Below are 20,909 nucleotides of genomic sequence, written 5' to 3' on the forward strand. Positions count from 1 at the left end.
TACTTTAGTGCCAAAGACCCTCTGACTTTGACATGTTTGGTTGATTTTTTCTTTTGTCTTACTGCAGGTGGAAGATGCACAAGAAAAAGCTAGTTTGGCCTTTGCTGCTGCCCACTCCAGAGAGAGCTCACCCTCAGGACGACACCCACACACTCATGGGCACACACACACCAGCCGTGCAGACTACTACCAGCAGCAGCTGTTGGCTGAGCGAGAGCGTATGCGTGCCCAGGGAGAGATGATGTTTCAGGGTAAGGGTCCCTTCGCCGCTGCAATTGCTGGAGCGGTGAAAGATCGTGAGCGTCGCCTAGAAGAACGGAGGAAATCCACTGTCTTCCTTTCTGTTGGGACCATGGAGGGGGCGTCCACCACCAGCTCTGATGCCCCCTCTCTGACTCAGTCTCACTCCATCGATGAACGGATGCTCACCCGAGAGCTGGGACAGCTGCCACCCCCTGCCTTGGCTCTGAGCCCCTCACCTAGTGGGACCACCTTTATCCATCCGCTCACAGGAAAGCCCCTGGACCCCAACTCTCCACTGGCTCTTGCGCTGGCCGCAAGGGAGAGGGCACTGACCTCACAGAGCCAGTCCCCAACTAGCAGCCCAGAGCCTAGGACTAAACAGGAGCGGGCAGGCCAGGGCGTAATATTCATTGACCCTCAGACCAAAGAGTCTCCACATGGGGAAGGGGTGCACACATCTCCCCCTTTCTCGCCTAAAAGCGCCAAGGCAGCAGGGTATGGAGTTCCCCCAGCATCCATTTTAGTTCCCCAGCCCACCAAACCCCAGTGGGCCACATCACCATCACCTGTGTCATTCCGGCAGGAGATGGAGGCCAGAGTAGAGGAGAGGAAGGAGGAGAAGAGACTAGAGGATAAAAAAAGTATGTTGATCAGTATTATGGATACGTCGCAGCAGAAGACAGCAGGGCTAATCATGGTCCATGCTACCAGTAACGGCCAGGCTGTTGGTGTGAGTTCAGAACGAGAACAGACACCTGCCCCAGCGTCAACAGAGCCCAGCAAATCTCTAAGTCCACGGGCTAAATCCCCCAGTCCCACGGTCTCCCAGCCCCAGGCCCAGCTCCAAGCCCAGCCTCAAACTCAGCGTCCTGCCAGTCCAGCCCAAGAGAAGAGTCTGGCTCAGGGAAGCTCCGAGGAGGATGTGGATCCATACACAGTGACCCTGCCCCCTGCCATGTTGTCCTCCAGTGATGAGGAAACAAGAGAGGAGCTACGTAAGATTGGAGTTGTTCCCCCACCAGACGAGTTTGCTAATGGGCTGCTGGCACAGGCACAGGGGACCCCAGTGTCCCCAACTAAACCTGCCTCCTCTGCCACCACCCCTGCAACACCAACACCCCAAACTCCCTCAACCCCGACAACCCCAACTGTGACCCCCACCCAGCCTCAGCCTCCCCAGCCCCCACCTCCATCCAGTGCAGCAGCTGTCTCAGGGAAGCCCTCTGACCCTCTGGAGCCCCCACCGGTGGGTGAGTCTGGCTCTGCAGCTGACTCAGGCGTGGAGGAGGCTGACACACGCAGCTCCAGCGAGAGAGAGCGAGACCACCATCTCGAGACCACCAGCACCGTCTCCACGGTTTCCAGCATGTCCACATTGTCCTCAGAAAGCGGCGAGCCTGCCGACACACACACCACGCACACCTCCTATGCCGACGGGCAGACTTTTGTGCTCGACAAGCCGCCAGTGCCTCCTAAGCCCCGACTCAAGTCCCAGATAGGAGGCAGTAAAGGCCCCGTCACCTTCAGGGACCCTCTGCTGAAGCAGAGCTCTGACAGTGAGCTGCTATCACAGCAACAGGCTGCTGCCCTGGCTGCTGCTGCAGCTGGAGGAGCTGGGCTGCCCTCAGGTGGTTCAGCCTCAGTGACTGGACTAGCTTCCACCAAGCCGCGCTACCTCTTCCAGCGGAGGTCCAAGCTGTGGGGGGACCCAGTGGAGCCTCGTGGACCGGGAGTGGGGATAGGTATTGGGAGTTTGGGCAATCTTGGTGGGCTGGGACTTGGGCTGGGTGCAGATGAGGGAGCAAAACCATCTGTTATGGGGGAGCTCAGTTCACGACTACAGCAGCTAAATAAAGACACTAGGTCATTGGGAGAGGAACCAATGGGAGCATCACTTGACCCTGGGAGGAAGTCACCTGTGGCAGGTGCCAGGTAAGAGAAAACCCAGTAAAATGTAACGCAAAACTGTATTTAAAACTGAGTGACAAACATTAAAAGTAATGACTTCAAGTTCCATTAGATACTAGAGTTAGCAACTAAAGCAATTCCAGTGCCCAGCCTTAGAGAGATGGGTCTTAAATTGAATAAAATTGCATACTTGTCAGACACAGAGTTTAATTATTTTCACTTGTTTTTCAACATTTTATATTACTCTTTATTTGCATCAATTTTACAATTTTTTCTACAGTGAGTAATCCCTCTTGGTTCTTGCAGAGACATTGTAAACACAGGCTTTCATTTATTATTTAAAAGCAAACATTATATAGACCTTGATTTGGAGTGTATTTTAGTCTGAAATCTGATAGCATTTCTCTGGAAAGAGGGAAACGTAGAGACTGAGACAAAGACAGTTTAAAAAAGTTTCTATGCATGATGTGGTTTTACTCACATTTTAGAATATGCAGTTGAATACATATTTAAGCCAGTCCACTGTGATGGTAAGTGATACTGAGATTACACCTCACCAGCATTGCTGGCATTAGTTTCCCTGACTATGTTAGTGTACCAACATTGTTAATATGTGCTACATCTTTGTATGGGTCATACAGTTTGTTGCAACATCGGTATAGAAAAGAGGCAAAGATAAACTTGCCTCTCACACAGCGACACCAGGGTTATCTGAAGCATCTGATGCACAGTGCTGTTTTTTGTCTGTTATCTGTGGGTTTCTTTTTTTGACACTATACCTTAAAGTTCAATGAAGTCCTTTATATTTCTGCAGATGTGAGGACACCGAAGAGAATAAACCATAAGGTTATAGCCCCTAGGGTAAACTTGAGCTTTTTTTAAATATATTTTTCCTAACCAGCCTATCAACTAATCCCATTGAAAGAGAACAACCCTTTTATACATTTTTTTCTTTTATTTTCTTTTACATATTATGTGTTACCTTGTTTGCATCACCTGATTTCTTCACTTACATAACCTTTCAGATAAGATAAATTGGCTATAGTACTATTTTTTCAAGAAATATGATTAGTTTTAGAGATGTACTACAATCGATGGCTCTGGTCTTGGGCTCCTTGTTTCCATAGTTACAGTTGTACTTCTTTGGCCTCCTGTGAAGTGATCTGTGTTGTTAAGTACATACAGTAGACAGTAGAAGTAAATACGTTAGTGTTATGCAGTTATTGTGTGTGTGTGTTATAGATTAGATCTGTTGGTGCAAACAAGGTAACAGGGCTTAGAGGCATGCACTTCCTGAAAGCCTCTCCTCATGTCTCACACACTCTCACTGTTGGGTTCTAACCTATGACCCTGCTAATAGCTACCCTTCCAGCTTTTCCTCGAGCTTTTCCCAGAGTCCTTGTTCAAATGATACACAATACATCCTTATATCCACAGCTCTTTGCAGCCATCACTGATATGCATTTGATGAGACCAGAAACTGTAGTTGCCTTCTTATCACCGTCCCCCATCCCGCAGTGATATCAGTGATAACCTCAAAGATTTAAGGATGTATTTTCACATCTTTGAACATGACTGAACTACTATGGTGTTCATGTTAAAACCATCCCCTCATGATCTTGGCATTAACAGCCACGTTAATGACGAGACTACCAGAAGAAGTCCTGACCTTGTCAAAAGTCCTGAGGTGTCACGTGGAGTAACTGTCAAACAAAGGGTGGAGGTTTCTCTTTTTTCATCTACTCAGGATTTGGCTGAGAATTTCTCCTCAGATGTTTATATGGCTTGGCAGGTTGGAAGCTAACATCTGATGTTTGAAGAACAAATGCTTTTATGTCTTTCTTTGTTTGTCCATTGTGGTTTTACTCAACCATGAAATTGACACTAATTGATTTTAATTTTATTGTGCTGTTCAAGGAGAGTCGTTTATATACAGACATCTATCAATCTGGACTCTTCAGATGCAGTTGATTTTTATAGCCTTGGTCCTCTCCTTTCTTCTTCTCTCATCCTCATTTGTGTTCATGTGAATCTGGAGGGTGAAAAAATAGACAAAAGAGACATCTGTAAGAGGAGCTGACCAACCCCACACAACTGAAACCAAAGAGCTTCACACTTTGGGGTTTCCACCCAGCTGTCAACTAAATTAGTTGCATAGCTATCTTGGAAAAAGAATGGCATAGGGCTAGTAGTAATTGGCCTTTCATGCTGATTAGCGATGGTGTTTGGCAGAATTTCTTAACTGTATCTGTCCTCTACATGGGAGTGACAGTGTAGTGTGGTGTCAACAGAAGTTGCTACTTCTTGTTGTTGCTTCTGGACATCTTGGATGCAGGATTTACCTCAAATACCTCCATGAATGTAGCAATGTCATGTATTTAGAGCATCAGTTCTTTATAAACGAAAACAATTGTGTAAGCATAAACTTTTCTGCATTGTAAAAGCCTCATAAGCATGTTTTGCAGTCCCATCATTTTACCAGTATCGTACTATTATTAGTAATTGTTGTCTGTTACCAAAATAATTTGGGTTAAAAAGCTCATTCATCCCAATTGCTTAAGACAATGCATTGCCTGGGTGACCACAAATGAATCATTGAAATCATTGATTCGTACCTCAATAACATCATGACCCCCCCCCCAGATTGGAAAAGGTGACCATGATATCAAATACAACATATCATGTAACACTCACTTCTGATTGGGCTCATCCTTTCCTGAGATTATGCAATCAAAGTCATCCCCACCACATCCATCCTGACAGTTGATTGCCCTCGGCTGTGACAAAGATGATCATGCACACCATTATTTCTCTCTCTCTCTCTCTCTGCCTCTGCAATTGTTTCTCTTCACCTGCTGGAGCATTTCACATACAGCATATGTATCCCAGCACCCTTAATTGTAATGTTACTCCATCATTTACCCCATCCACCCCATTCAATCCCCTTCAGAAAACCCACATGCTGCTGTATTTTGTCTCTCTTGTATCCACTTCGTCCACATGCTGTGTATCGTAGCTTTGGGTGGTTTAGAAACCTGTGGTTCTCGTTTTATTTCAGTTGTGCTATTTGGTTTTCTGTTCTCCTCTGTTTATGTAATTTGCATAACTTTGTTTTGTTTTTCAGTGATTGTGTTGAGGATGGCCATGGTCCCTGACTGTCTTTCTTATTGGACACTGTAGGTTTCTTAAACCACGCTAAAATAGAACAGAATATCTTGCGATCTGTATTTCTTGATTAGAAAACACCCAACCTTTATATACAGTGCAGCACATACAAATGTAAATGAATAACTGCTACTTGCACAATACATATATGAATGTATGTTTCCCAACAAGAATATTAGTTATTTTATCCTCATCATTTCAGAATAATCACAAAAACAAACACAAAAGTCAAGGGACATGTGCCTTTTATTTGTTTATTTGTTTGTTTATTTGTTAGTTTGTTTGTTTTTCTTTGTTTGTGCAGTGTTTGATATGTGAATAGTGTGCTCATTTCTCTCTCATGTAGCCCACTGGTCAGACCTTCCGGTGCTGAAGCCTACTCTGCTGTCTTTGTCATGCTCATACTACATCAATAACACCATCACATGCACACACACGTAAATAAATGTGTGCGTACATGTACTCACAACCCACGCTCATACAGTCACATACACACACCTGTACGCGCACACACGGCACGTCACAGACAGCAGAGTTGGCTGACGCAGACTCTAAGTCTGGTTGGCAGGCTGCGTCTCATGGAGTGATGCTAACATTCTCTCCCATTGCTCTCTCTCTGCTCACCTTGCATGCTCCGCCCTGCTGCTCTGATCTGATTGGTCTAGAACTGACTGTGCGCCCAGGAGGGCAGGACAACTGTGTAAGTGCGCATGGAGCTCATCTCATATCCGTCGGCTCCCTGTAGTCTGATCATTTTTCTAGCCTTTGCGCTGCCTAGCTACCTTTGTTCCATTACACTCTTTAGTCCAAATCTCACCCATATCAAAGTTTCCAAACACATGCAGTAGAGGAAAAACACCTCTCTACACTTTCTACCATGCATGAATAAAACAGACACCATTGCACTAACTTTTACCACATTTAGGCCTCAACTTTCTGCTTCTCCCTGCTTGCACCAAGCTAGACAAAACTCTCATGTTAGCCGTGATCTCTAATCCATCCCTCTTCTCCTCTCTGACCATCTTTTCCTCCATTAGAGCAGTAGTATACTAATGGCTACTCTGCCCCTTTTCGACTGTTTTCTATTATTTTTCAAAAGAGGGTCAGATGTAAAAAGGTAGATAAAAACCTTCATTTATTGTATCTGTGGAAGAAACGTGAGTGACTGCTGTTGCAGTATCAGATTCCCACCACTTAAGAGTTATTGCCAGTTTGTGTTAGTGCAGTTCTTCCTCTTCATGCTGCAGATGGTAAGATCGGGTTGGTCGGTCACTGAGATTCCCTAAATGATAGACTTACTGCATTGAATCAAGTGTTATCTGCACTTCAGAGGTAAATAAGTATTCATTTGATTAAATGAAGATGCTCTTTTGTGATAAATGTCACCTCTGTTTTCTTCATACACTCAAAACTATTTACAAATAATGTGCAACACAATGCTGAAAACCAAATATGAAATTCTACTCTTACTGTAGATCTGCCTACTGTGTCTAAATGTAGGGAAATATGTGTGTGTTTGCATGTTTGTGCTGTGTTTGTCACATATTAATATATGAATTCAGTGCTTTCAGGTTAGTGTTGTCTGCAGTTTCAATATAAGACATTAAATCTGTTTGATACTGTAATTCTATTTTGCTGTTTGTGGGTCACAGTAATCACGTCAGGGAAGCATATCGTGTTAACAGGAAGTAGCTTTTGATTAAATTCATTAGAAGAAAAAGACTTTCACTAATGGTCAGATGGACTGAGTGTAGGATGGGTGTCAGTGCCATTGTATTCTCAAATGCTGCCCTATATCCTCTTACATAGTTCATTTATTACTTGAAATAGTGATGTAAGTCCTACGTGATGTCTCATGACTGAGTAGATTTTTATCCGAAGCTGTAACCTCAGAAACTCATAACGAGTGCAGCTTGCTGCTTTGATGTTGCTGTGATGTGACACTGGCTTGGTCTGTCTAACAGTCATTAACCTCTAGCCTACACTAACGTAAACTTTAGAGGAACTTACAGCGGTTTATACTTATAACCCAAAGCTTGGTCTCCTTTTCTTCTTCTCTATTTCCACTTTGTTCACCTTCCTCTCCTCTGCTAACATTCCTGAAACCCTCTCTTTGTCTCTGTCTGTCTCTCCCAGACTTTTCAGCAGCCTAGGCGAGCTCCACACCATTTCTCAGAGAAGTTATGGCACCACATACACCATCCGCCCCGGCAGCCGTTACCCCGTCACCCGACGCACCCCAAGCCCAGGTTCAGGCTCACCTGATCGGGGCGACCCTCTCGGACGTTTCTCAAGCTACGGCCTACCGACCTCACCAACTACACCACCACAAACCATCCTCAAATCCTCTAGCCTCAGCCTACCCCAGGAGCCTAAAGAGGTCCGCTTTGTAATGAGGAGCTCCAGCGCCCGGTCCCGCTCTCGCTCCCCGTCCCCGTCACCCTCCCATTCCCCCGGGCTGGGGTCCCCACTTTTAGCCCTTCGGCCCTTCCACCAGAAACCCCTCCACCTCTGGAATAAGTACGACGTCGGAGACTGGCTGGAGAGCATCAACCTGGGGGAGCACAGAGCAGGGTTTCAGGAACATGAGATTGAAGGCTCTCACCTCCCGGCTCTAACCAAGGATGACTTTGCAGAGCTAGGAGTGACACGAGTTGGACACCGCATGAACATTGAACGAGCACTAAAACTGCTGCTAGAGAGCTGACCCCTGCCCTGAGACACAGCAACAGATGGATAGAAAGATGAAGATAGGACGGGCAAGATATAGAGTTGATGAAAGAGAAAAGATAGGGGCCGCTCCTCTTTTACTCTGGCTGCTTTTATGTTTACCTGTGGTCCTTAGCGACACTTTACGTTCCCGTTCTGCATTAATACCCTGCACTTGGCACTGCACTGAAGAGGAGGAGTCAATACCTTCGCCCCCACCTCTACTCGGCCCTTTGTGTCTGCCCACCTCCTTTGCCTGCAGCCAATAGATCAGACCTCAAAATGGGCTCTGGTCTTTCTTTGCCGAGGAGAATCGCATGAGCTCCAATTAAAACATTTGATTTGTGAAAGCTTCAGTTGTTCCCTTAGTAACACCCACACTCTCTCTCTCACTATTCCCTCCTCTCCTCTCTACCTCTATCCCTCCATCTATTAGGCCTCTGGAAGCCTTTAGCAGTTTTGAGTAAAGGAGGAGGAGGAAGAATTGTCGTTCCAAACAGAAAGCTCAGTTGCCTTTCAAAATATTTATACAGAGATCAACAATGATGAACACAGGACTTTGGACATAGTGCTGACACAGCTCTGAAAAGGTGCGTCTTCTCTATACCTGCTGTTGTTTTTAAACCGAAGACTTTGGAGCCCAGAGGTGGAGCTCCACAAAGTAAACCACGGGAGAAAACCCCTCTGCCTTGGTACCCAGACTGTGCTATCTATTATATTTGGAGAATGTTTAACCAACACTCGTGGCTTTTTTCATAATCAATTTTTTGGTTTTTCCAAAGGGAATATTATATATATATATATATAGGTATTATATAATATGATATATGTATCTAAATATAGCTTTCAGAAGAAAAGACAATGTTGCAAAGAGGAAATATAATAAATTAATCTGCGCCTGTTTTTGGTTTTTAGTATAGAAGGCAGAGAGAAATAAATTTATTCCACCAATAGTTTACTCATTTCTACCAATTATATACATATATATAAAAAATATATATATATATATTTGAAATAAAAAAGTCTATAGATATGGAAATGAATTTTTTGTCATAGGTATACAACTTTCCTTATGGTCACCCTTTCTTGAACCGTAGCATGACGAGTTGCATCATGTCTTGGACAGAGAGTTTGTTGTTTGTTTTTATTTTCTTACGGTCTTCCTTCATACTAAAGGGCATCCCGTAATGTGAGGCCGAGACCACAGCTGACACCCATCCCCACCGCTTCAGCTACAGATCTCACTGACGTGGTTCTGACTCTACTCTATCCTTGATAACATTCAGTAAGGACCGCCTGATGAGACAGCTAATTGGTAAAAGGGGCTCTTCGTCTTTTGCCTGTTAATCACTCAGGGATGGAAGTTTGGGGCACTAGCATGGAGAGGTTGTTGGCTGTTGTTTTAATACTATCCATTTATATTCTTACCTGTGAGGACAATTTAACACCACCACAGTCTGAAAAATGTTAGAGGGCTAGTAAAATTTCCATCCCTGTGACTCCTGAGGATGCTTCAGACCAGGCTGCACAAGGTCTGGTATCATGGAAGCGCCAGACAGCAGAAATCTCTTTCAGATTTCCTTTTCGCCGCAGAAGGAAACCACTTTTAACTTCCAAGTGTATGAATCTGGCCAAATTAAACTGTTGAAATAAATCAAAAACTTTTACACAGAGTATAACCAACAAAAACTTGTCATACAAGGGCTTACATGTGCCCCTCTGAAACTGCAGGAAAGTAGTTTATCAGGCTGTGGGGATGGGAAACCCTCTGTAAGGTCTTGAAGAAAATTCAGTATTTTACAACCTGGCTGTGTCTTGCAACACTGCTGCTTCTCTGTATCTCTACGATTTACTTAGCAAGTAAAATATTATCATAAACGACGGCAGCCAGAACTCTAAAAATAAGACCCAGGTTGTAAAAAAAAAAAAAAAACAAGAACTGAATTTTCCTTTAACAATACAAAATCTGCAATTGTACTCATGAGTAGCTTCTGCTGGCAGTGAGAAACAGTGAGTTTTATTCACGCAACAAAAAGCATTTTATCCATAGCTTTTCTCTAACGGATGGACAGGTAATCTCTATTACCACTGAAAACCTCCGTACATCAGCAGCATCGTGTCAGTATGCCGAGGCAGTTTCACTTGGCGAGTTGTGTGCATCTCTTTTCTTTTTTTGCTAACAGTTTGTAAAAGCGGGTGGTGAATATATAACGTCGTATCTGGGTTGTAGGAATAGCACTCACTGCCTCACTGTGACCTCACTGATTATTTTCCTTCTTACTCCAGTGTTAAAGTATGTCTTCAGACTCATTTGGACTTTTTGTGTTTTATTGTTTTCTATTGTTTTTGTTTCTTTGTTGAGTTGTTACCCTCGGACACTGTGGGTAGATTTTGTAGCGTGTGAAACATGATACTTAAATCTTTCACTCATTTGAGTTTTAGAGTGACAGAAAAAAGACAGAAAAAATGAATATCCTGTCTATTCTAAACTTACTTACACTTGTAAAAATGAACAAACTACGGAAATTTGCTTTTTTTTTTAAATCACAAGCAATGTATATATGATAGATTTCATATAAATTTTTGAAAAACAAAAAGTATATAGATCTATATATGAATGTTTGGCATATATGCATAGTTAACCACCTGTGGAAAGGTGAGCAGATTTTATTCTTTCTATGAACTCTTGAACTTTTGAACTCTGAACTATGAACTAGGGGATGATTTGCACAAAACAAGGTGACAAGGTGCTAACATAAAAGCCACCCAACGTCCAAGCGCATGCGTGCATCTGGATTCCCTGAATCTCTCTGTGTGGTCGTTCCTCTTCACCATGTGTGTGTGTGTGTGTGTGTGTGTGACTGTGTGTGCGTATGTGAGCAAATGCTTGTTTTTGTTTCCATTTCTTGTGTGTATTAGTTTGAGAGAGAGAAACAATGAGAATACACGTGACAGTGAGAGAGTGTGTGGGTTGATTGTTAGGGTTTACATCTTTGGAGTTAGTCCACTATAGCCTTACTGTTTTACCATCAGAGATTCCCGGCAGTGGCTGTGTCACACAAACACTCTCACACACAATACACATAAATACACAAACAGAAAAAAATGCACACATGCACTCATCTTCTATTCCAGATTGATCATTGATCTGCATTTTTGTTTTGTTCTGAGTGACGTCTTCAGAAAGTCGACTGCTCTGCCCGAGATGCCGAGACAGACAGAGAGAGAGGTTACCACAGGGTATTGAACGAAACCATTGTCACGTTTTCTATTGTAAGACAACCACGACTCACCTTTTAACTGTGTAGGTACAGCTTATGCAGTGTCACTGTTTTGTAAACCCATCCCCAGATGGCATCTGCGCTCCTTAACCCTCCACTCTGTCTGGCAGCACTCCTTTTTCCTTTTTCAGACCTTCAGTTTCTGAGTTTTGGATATGCTATATGAGGTGATTCAGTGAGGAACAAACAACACAAAGGAAAAATGTGCCAAAAAATAACTTAACTTTTAACTGTATATTTGTCTTTGCTTTAGGACTATCTTAGTTACAGCATTCTTGAGCTGTTAGACTCAATAATATGGTGCCATCTCCTGGAAATCTTGAGAACTACAGACATTTGTTAGATCCTTCTGTATTTCTGACAGGTGGAAATACAGTCATTGTTATTATTTTGTAAAGAAGCAGGCTATTGCTTACATATATATATATTATATTTCATATATATATATTTTATATATATATATTATATATAGCCTGTGTATATCTACCTGTGAGCTTTGCATTAACATTTCTATTTAAATTTTGAGACAAAGTATCACAATTGCTTGATTTTACTGTGATGAAGGTTATTATCCAGCTTGGCTTACTGTTCCCATATAAATACAAACACAAACACTTTAGAGGTGAACGTGTACAGTCTGGACTCACACAGGCTGGCCTGGTTAGAAGAAACAATGCTGTAGTGAATACCTGGTCAGATGGTTATGTAGGTTTACCACAAACACAGATGCAAAGTGATGCTACAGAGCAACGTGTGACAGACTTACACATCATTAGGTCAAATAAGTTCAGTGAAGGGGTATCTTTGTCTTATTTTCTAATCAACAAAGCACAATCTACATAGTATAGGGGGAGCAGTGTAACCTTTTTAAAAACCCACTGGACGTCCGGTCACCCACTGGAACCAGTGATCTTATCATCAAAGGGTTTTTTCTTTCATTGTTGGTTTTCTCCTTGTTTGCACTGTGAAGTTTAGAATGGTGGATGTATCACTGCAACGCCTCAGCCTTGTCTCACAGGCGCACTTCCCCTTCTCAGCATCCGATGACCAGGCACACCGTCAGCGACTTTTTCTCCCAGCGACTTCTGGACGCTTACAGCATTAGAAACCCCCCCCTCCATTTTAATACGTGAAAGCCCAAGTAGAAGTCAGTTAACCAGAAGCTACCTAGTATTCTCCATGCAAACAGAGTAAGGGTGATAGTGAAGGCTGAGGCAAGATCTGAGATGTTGCCCAGGATATCTCCACCACAAAGATATATGTTTGTTATATTATGTAATAAATTTATAATTAAAACATGAACTGCATCAAAGTCTGCTAATTCACTGTCTCAGTAGTAAAAGTATGTTCCAGTGTGATTTATTGTGAGCAAATACCACAAAAAACAGTCACATATACATAGAAAATATATACACATTGTTTGTGTACAATATAATCACCATATAGAAATAGTGTGAATTTGAGCGTCGCCTTCTTCCAGAAAACTGGTTTAAAGTTCTTCATGGCAACGCTCCAGCTAATATGAACAAATCTACACACAACCACCACAAATCCATCATGAAGGACACAGCTGGCTGAGCATTTCACAAGGCTGAGACCTCCACTAGAGTTCAGACTGGCAGTTGCATCTTATAATATGCTGAAGTTGACTACGTAGTGCTCTTGTGCCTCCTGCTGCATCACAGCAAGCCGGAAAGAGAGACATGATAACGATTTGGTTACATGGTACATTAAGTTTTCATTTAAAGGGCGCTGAAAAATACACTTTACATCATAAAATGAATGCAACAAAAGCAGCCAACAGATACCGCTCCCCGCTGGCACTGTACACAACGCTACACACACACACACACACAAACAAACACAAACATCGAGAACAGCAGCAAATACGGTTCATAATCACACGTTCTCTTTGCTCTGTGAGTTTGTTTTCAATGCTTCACATTCTTATTACATGACACAAAATCAGCAAACATTCAGTCTCACTGTAGGATTTTCTACTATTACCATAGTAGATATTATTACACAAAGTATGAATGTCAATGCTAAAACAGCACCTATATGAACCTGGTAAACAACACAATTTCTAATTATTCCACCAGGTGTATTTCCCTGCCAATGTCACTGGACAGATAGAGGTGCAGCGACTTAAAACCTGACTACAAGACTGTCTGCCAACTTCTGGTGGTAGAGTTACAAACCAATGGTGTAAGAAACAGACCACCAAAATAACACAAGGACAAACAATGTGCCTGTTTATGGTGTCCACCACAGAGAATCAGAGATCTCTTGACATCTTGTCTACAAGCATACGCTATTCACAGCATCAACCCCAGAGGAGGATAAATTATCCATGAGACAACAGGAACGTTTGGAGGTTCTGTAAACATCTATGAGACCAACTCGGGACTCTCTTCTTTCAATCCGTCCTCATCTGCTTCTGAAATATCTTCCTTCTTCTCCAGGTCAAAGTTCTATAAGACAAGTGCAACAAATTACATCAATACAAACACATTTTCAGTCACAAATGATGTGACAACACATTTTAGCAACAAATAAAGTAAATCAATACAAACATTTTCCACACAAACACAGAAACGTCATTAAAAAGTCAAATGTGTTATTAATTAATACTCTTCAATGAATGCTCTCGTTTACATAATGCAGGTTTTGAGTACATTTCTATCCCAGAAAAACATAGGCAGATTATAAACCAATTATTAGTAGTATTGTATGATAAAACATGTTTTTATTCTTTGCAGTAAACATCCTTTAGTTGGGGTTGTATAAAACTACACCAGCTTAAAAGATGAGCACATCAGTGATCAGACTTTGGTATTCAGAGAGGTGTACCTCTAATTCTTGCAACACTTCATCCATGAAGTCGCTGGGGTTTTGCTTGTAGTCCACTGCTCTCTTGATCATCTCTCTGAACATCTGTTGAGACAGTTACAGTCAGAACTATAAACACACAGGGGCAGTTCAAGTGGTCTGGACAGTTTACGAGATACTTGATACTTGCTTTTTAAAAGGAGCACTGTCAATCCTGTTGTAACCTCATGTTGAGAATGAGTGTCTTGAAAAATGATATATAGTTAACTGTAAAACTACTAATGAGTTTGAAATGCATGAGGGAATTAACTTATGGATCACTGACATTAATACTGCAGGACAATAAACAAAAGCTCACACCTTAACTACATTAGTCCCATCAGCCGCTGACACAAAGTAAAATGGGAGTCCTTGCTTCTTCCCAAAGTTAAAGCTCCTTTGCGTCACCTTCAAATCAGCTGCAGACATGAAAAAACAAACATGTTCTCATCTATAATTCTAGTGTCAATTCTGTTGGTCAAACAATTCATCAAAAGGATAACGCTAATAGACAACGTGTGCAAACTAAAAAGAAAACATGTTCACTTATCCTGCTGTAACATTCACACTTAATACAATCGTAAGAACTGATTATTCATTGTTATGAGACAGACTCACCATCGATTTTGTTGGCAACCACACAACAGGGTATCTCCGGTCTGTACTCTCTCAGCTCCTTATACCAGTTGGCCAGATTCTTATATGTGATCTTCCTTTGAACATCAAAAACCTACGAGAGAGAAAGAAGAAACGCTTACAAAGGAGTTCAACCTTCTCTTCTGACAATGTGGCAGCTAACAAGTCCTTGTTGACTTCTCTGTCAGATGATCACCATCTTCATCTTCAATCCCAAAACAAGACTACATTTATGTGAGATAAACCCATAGTCTGTAAATAAAGATTATATTTATATAGGTGTTTATTTAGATACAGTCTATGGATAAACCCCTCAAGGCCAATGTGTAAATAAAACAATATTTACTATTTTTATGGAAATTTTTGTTCATTTGTTTTGTTTATTTTTGTCACTTAAATTCCTGGTAGGGAGCAAGGGGGAGCAGGCTAAAGTATTACTTAAAAGGCACCTGTCTTAAAAACAAGAGTGTGTCTTACCATGATGCATGCATGTGCTTTGTGGTAGTATGAGGGATGCATGCTCTGAAATCTCTCCTGACCGGCTGTGTCCCAGAAATCTGTGAATCAAAAACGAAAACCAAACCTGCTAATTTACAGACGACTTACAACTGGGTAAAAACAATTCCTAAGGTCACTGAGAACAGGACAAAAGCAAATTGCACAACACATACCGACTGCTACTGTCTTGTTTCCTACAGTGGCTGTGTGTTTGTAGAGAGTCAAAGCATAGGTTGACAACTGCTGGGGACGACTGTAGAAAGAGTTAAGGATCTTAACCTCTAAGCTTGACCTTAAACAGCATGTTCTTGTGCAGACAGTGGCTGTAATGGCTATAGCAGGATGATATAAATGACTTGTTTAAAGCTGCTAAAGGATACTATTCGTCCATGAGAAACCTCTCCATCAGCCTGAGAAAGAGAGAGAGGGAGAAACTATCAATAAAGTAATGTTAAACAGGACAACAAACAAACAATCTACTGAGGAAAGTTAAAACTATTATGAAACACATAACAGCTACATTGAGCCTACGCTTATTACACCTAATACTCACTTAGATTTACCAACTGCACTGTCTCCCAGACAGATGATCTTCACTTGTTCGTCTGCATCGTACTTCTTTTGGTCCAGTTCAGGGATGCAGCCAACGTCGCCAGCCATTTTCCACTTTCTATCGCTTTGACAAGAATGATTGTCTTAGCCAACACTTGCTTAACGCTATCTGGATTAACAAATACCTGAAAAATGACCTAAGCTCCTACAGGAGCTAGCATCCGACGGTTATTGACAAGGAGAATGAGCGTTAGCTAGCTTGCCTTTGATTAGCTGAGGTTAACATCGTGTGTTTCGGCTATCGCTCAATTCACCCGTTCGCTGGTCCTTACATCGACAACACTGATGCTAGCAGAAACTGAGAATAGTACAGAGACGGTCATTGATTACATTTGTGTTTTTAAAGTCTCTCCTGAGTACTGTACCGTTACCTTCACAGTGCACCATGGGCAACAGAAGGAGGTAACGACTGCTAGTTAACAGTCGGCTAGCGCTGCTAACTGAATTAGCGTTGATAGCATTTGTTTACCACGGCTACTTCTCCAAATGTCGCTGACTGTCTTGAGTATATTATTTTTGTCTGTCCCGAGGAAAAGTTAACTGGTTTCCTACACTCATGTAGGTATCCAGATAATAAAAGTTTGTTGCTGTTGCATGATGTCGCCGACGGTTATCGTTTCTATGCAACGGGGACGCTCGAAGGACCACTTCGTCATGGTTTGTGCTGTCTATACAGGTGCCTGTCAAAAGTAAAAAATAATTTGGTTAGTTTTTTTTTTTGTTTGTTTTTAGAAAGAGACATTAATTTAATGTCTTTTTACGAATACAAGTGTGAGACAAAAATATTTTGAAACATATCCAAAAGTTTACTTATGGTAAATATGTTATATAATAATAAATAACCAACATAAAGGTCCAAAAGGCCAATTTTCTTTTTTTTTTTTTTTTTTTTTTTTTACAAATCGACAAATCACCACAACATGATTGCTCTGCTGTGTAGGAGCTCAAAGCTAATGTATTGGGACTATTTCATTAAGCAATGTTCAAAATTAGTAATACGTAATACTGCATTATTATATTCACAGTAAATCAGTTTTCTAATAATTTGCCTTAATTGCCAGTGAAAAAGTAGGCAAAAGTACTTTGCCATAACTCTGCACCTCCTCTGCAAGCCCAAATCGTTAACTTTAAAGCATTCAAAGAAAGCAATCAAATTCTGCAGCCAACCTTACCTCTACTTGTTACCACCAGAGAGGTCCTTGAAGAACATACCCCTTCTTCTACAGTAGTCCCATCACATCGTTTAGGACATAATATCCAAGCTACAGTAAAATTGGAGAAGTATTCTTTCCAATCTATCCCAATTGTTACCACTTCTCTTATAGAATAACTGCAATGGATGTAATTAGGATTTTGTTGACATTAATGAACAGAATAAATACTTAACACATAATAATTAATTTCATGAATATTTAACCCCTCAGGTCAATATTTAGTGGGTCATCTTTGCCAGCAATTAAAGCCATCATATATATATATATATATAGCCTATGTGGATTGGCCTTTATCAGAACTGCACATCTGAATACTGCATGTTTCCCTCATAAACTACTCAAGCTATCATAAACAGCAATTTTCAAGCCATGACACAAATTCTGGCTGTTTGGTGACATTGTTTTTCCTGTGTGGCCTTGTATTTGACATCATCTCCCTGGAAAATACATTTACTGTCAAGTCAACGTTCTCTTTCAGACTGCAGCACGTTTTCCTCCTCATTTTACATTGTGGGAGCACTGCCATGGTGCCCCTGTGTGCTCAGTGTCTGGTCGAGTAGTAGTCCCATTGTGAGGGCTTGTGCCAGCACCATGTGGTCGACTGGGACACTTGATTTGTTCAGTCCACCAAAAACAACCCTATGACATCCTTATATAACATTCACTTTCTTGATAAAATAGTTGCATGGTCGCTGTGACATGGATGTTTTATTTGCCAGATCAACAGACCTCTCATAACACTGGCTTCACTCTATTTACTCTATCAAAATAATGATCACTTTTCCAAACCGACAAGAAATAGCTACTTGAAAAATAAAACTGGCTTTAATTACTTTCTTAAAAATCATGTTACATTAATACAAATGTCAGACGTGCCACCGGTGAAACTTTGTTTATTTCCATATAATTTAATTCAAATACTGTTAGTGGTCATAACCTGACAAAGGGACAAGTACTAATACAATAGTCTGTATAACTGTGGCAATAAAACATGATGTCATTCATCTTTAGTAGTTTGCTTTTTATGCTTTATTCGATTCTGCTGTGTGAATTTCCATTTGAAATGAGAGATCATTCAGTCACATCTACAATGAGGGGTGAGATATATTGTGAGTGACGCAGTCCAAAGGAGAAGCTTGGAGCTTTTGTTCTTGTGAAGGTCACCTAGGAGGAGAGAAATGTCAGTGAAGGAACAAAAATGCACAATATTTGGGGTCTTTGTGATGATCAAAGAAGACACAATGAGGTTCTTACCTGCTCAGGATAGTGCGCTCCAGGTCCTGGTTTCTTTGTGGTTTCACCAGGTGTGAAGTTGCGGCCTATCATGCTGTACTGGGGAGGTTTTTGCCTGTAAATACAAGGGTCCACAACTTTGTAGGCAGCAGGACCAGGAGTCTGGAGGGGAAACAAAAGTATAGAGAAGAAGAGTAAATCACAGGATCTCATTTTTTTTAAGGAAATTGTTTTAATGACTATCTATATGTACCTTCTTCAGGTCCTCATGGAAGCTTCCATTTTTGCTGCGGCCACAGAATGAGTAGGTGGGAGCTGCAGATGTGGCAACAGTTTTGGGCCCCAGCACAGGAGGCAGACTGTAGGAGGCTGGACCTGCAGTATGAGCAGCATGTGACGTTCATATTCTTTGTGCCATGAAACTTTGCCATCCACCGCTTAAATATAGTTGGCAAAAAAGGTTACCTGGTGTTTGGTTATTGATGCTTTCTTTGGCCCTCCCAAATAGAGAATAAGCAGGAGCAGAGTGGAAGATCGATTTTCCTGAAATCTCTGGAGAGTATTTACCTGAAACACCCAAGACAGTTTAATAAAGATGCTGCTGACAGGTAATGTGGCATAATGTCAGCTTTTGGTGGATAGTCTGCGTGTATCTAAGATTAGCAGTATTTCATTTTCATATGCTTTTACAAAGTCTGTTTTAATGTGTAAGGGGTTTTACTGACCTGGTCCAGGGGTCTGGAACAATCCTGGCTCCTTTGGACGGCTGTGGAGTGAAAACGCAGGAGTGCCGTCTCGACCCTGTCTGGTGATGTTGGAGGGGATGAGGTATCTTGGTCCAGGGGAGTAGTCAGAACTGGCCTGGTCATGACGTGTCCCAAAGCTGAACATTGGTGCTTTGTATTTAGTAGGGTCGTGTTTAGAAATACCTTCATGGGGGAAACATGGACAGACAATGTCAATTATTATAATAATGATGGTGTTGGTGGTGAAAAAAGGCTTAATGGCCATTTTGGCTGTACCTGTGAGTCCAGGCAGTGCATACTTGGGCCCTGGGCTACCGTACAGGGCAGCTATGGGCCCTCTTGTCTTGTGGGGCCTCCAGGTCCCAACCCAGGCTTCAGTGCTTGGCATTGTCTTGAGAGAGAGACAGAGAGAGAGAGAGAGAGAGAGAGAGAGAGAGAGAGAGAGAGAGAGATTGTGACAAAAAAGCAAATTAATAAAACTTTTTCAGTTATGAAGATATATGTGAAAAAATATGTGCTCATCCATGGGTAAATTGTGGCATAAAAGAATCTGATTCAAGGAACACTAAGTAAATAACCTTTGATGAATATTGGCTAGATTTTCTGTTGGAAATGTTGCTGTTAAAGCCTGAAGGTAGACGATGTAGTGGAAGTGCACCATTCAAACATTCTGCACCATTTTTAACTGCTTCTCGGTGTGATGTCACCAGGAACAGCAATATTGCTATTAAGTTTTATACGTTTTGGTAGACAGACTTTGAGGGGGAAATGTCACCAATGTGCTACATAGACATGCTGTACACTACTCAAACCAATGTGTTGCAAAAATAAGAAACCACTGACTAAGTTTGAAAGATAAAGATTATAAAAATAGTCTGGTTTGTCTCTAAATTCCATTGCCTAACAGATTTATTAAGTGTTTATATAATGGTCTTACATTTTGGCAGATAAAGATTTTTCAAAGTTCAGGATCAAGTTAATTTTATCACTTTTACCATGAAGATATCTAGTAAATGTTACTAAATAAGAACAATAAAAACACTGAGACAAAAATATAAAAACATCTAAAGTGTATATTAAATTTAGTAATATTAATATCTCTCTGTTTTTGTGGTTGATTATTTCCTTCACTAGTCACTCTTAAGAAATAAATCACTTGCCATGTTAACAAGTTAACGCTAGTGAATCATAAATCTCATACATCCTAACATTAGGTTACCCAGCAGTGAAAATGACTGCAGTAGTTACGTCCCTTATTTAACGTTAGCCCATCCAATGAAATAGCTAGTTATTGAGCAAGCTACTAGCTTAAATGTTAGAATAGAGACCTACTGTATAGTGGTTATATGTGGGTAAAGTGAAACCAATGTTACAACAAAACCAGTGATCTGTATCATACTCTAACAAAGCCACACCATGTCTACCTAGTGCAAGCCTACAAACCTGACATCAGTGACTGCTTTCAGTTTGGTTCAGTTACTGTCTTAGAATAATCTCAAAACATAGATGAATGATTTTTACCTTTTGAAAATCCTGATCCTGCTGTGAGTTTCCCTCTATGCCAGGTTTTATCATCGGAACTCAGCATGTGCATTGAACCCAAACACAGATTGTTTAGTGCTCGTCAACTTCACTATGACAACGTTGCCTTGGAGACGACTCTTTGACAGGCATGCTTAATATGTGTTGTGTATGAATGTGTGTGTGTGTGTGCGTGTGCGTGAACAGTGCAGGAATTCACAAAACGTGAATACATAAAACATAGTGCTCAGATGGTGTAAATGATTTATTAG

General features: G+C 41.4%; 3 protein-coding genes across 3 annotated transcripts in view; 1 reads left to right on the plus strand and 2 right to left on the minus strand.

Moving 5' to 3' along the window:
* Positions 1-8,023, plus strand: part of shank3a (SH3 and multiple ankyrin repeat domains 3a) — a 130,219-nt gene extending 122,196 nt beyond the window's left edge. Inside the window, exons 26-27 of the mRNA XM_070906865.1 lie at positions 68-2,175; positions 7,453-8,023. Of these exons, the coding sequence (XP_070762966.1) occupies positions 68-2,175; positions 7,453-8,023 (2,679 nt within the window). The remainder of the gene's footprint in view (positions 1-67; positions 2,176-7,452) is intronic.
* Positions 8,024-13,599: 5,576 nt separating this feature from the next.
* rabl2 (RAB, member of RAS oncogene family-like 2) lies at positions 13,600-15,971 on the minus strand. Its single transcript, XM_070907519.1, has 8 exons — positions 15,865-15,971; positions 15,692-15,721; positions 15,485-15,564; positions 15,291-15,370; positions 14,796-14,907; positions 14,499-14,596; positions 14,160-14,243; positions 13,600-13,780 (listed from the first exon to the last, which is right to left on the minus strand). Exons 1-8 carry the CDS (start codon positions 15,969-15,971, stop codon positions 13,697-13,699), a joined length of 675 nt encoding a protein of 224 aa, XP_070763620.1. The 3' UTR covers positions 13,600-13,696.
* Positions 15,972-18,208: 2,237 nt separating this feature from the next.
* cimap1b (ciliary microtubule associated protein 1B) lies at positions 18,209-19,507 on the minus strand. The gene is made up of 6 exons (XM_070907943.1): positions 19,393-19,507; positions 19,096-19,299; positions 18,836-18,937; positions 18,624-18,745; positions 18,392-18,532; positions 18,209-18,301 (listed from the first exon to the last, which is right to left on the minus strand). The coding sequence occupies exons 1-6, from the start codon at positions 19,502-19,504 to the stop codon at positions 18,209-18,211; spliced, it is 774 nt and encodes a 257-aa protein (XP_070764044.1). The 5' UTR covers positions 19,505-19,507.
* Between the last annotated feature and the right edge of the window lie 1,402 nt (positions 19,508-20,909).

This window comes from Enoplosus armatus, chromosome 6, assembly GCF_043641665.1.
Source record: "Enoplosus armatus isolate fEnoArm2 chromosome 6, fEnoArm2.hap1, whole genome shotgun sequence".
Classification (NCBI taxonomy): domain Eukaryota; kingdom Metazoa; phylum Chordata; class Actinopteri; order Centrarchiformes; family Enoplosidae; genus Enoplosus; species Enoplosus armatus.

Bases quoted from the DNA above. Each gene is read 5' to 3' on its own strand.
- cimap1b (XM_070907943.1), bottom strand. From the start codon at position 19,504: ATGCCAAGCACTGAAGCCTGGGTTGGGACCTGGAGGCCCCACAAGACA. The intron at 18,938-19,095 runs GTCAGTAAAACC...TGGGTGTTTCAG, and splicing joins GTTCCAGACCCCTGGACCAG to GTAAATACTCTCCAGAGATT. The intron at 18,746-18,835 runs GTAACCTTTTTT...CTCATACTGCAG, and splicing joins CATCAATAACCAAACACCAG to GTCCAGCCTCCTACAGTCTG.
- rabl2 (XM_070907519.1), bottom strand. From the start codon at position 15,971: ATGGCTGGCGACGTTGGCTGCATCCCTGAACTGGACCAAAAGAAGTAC. The intron at 15,371-15,484 runs GTATGTGTTGTG...TTTGATTCACAG, and splicing joins AAACAAGACAGTAGCAGTCG to ATTTCTGGGACACAGCCGGT. The intron at 13,781-14,159 runs GTACACCTCTCT...CTTGTCTTATAG, and splicing joins AAGTGTTGCAAGAATTAGAG to AACTTTGACCTGGAGAAGAA.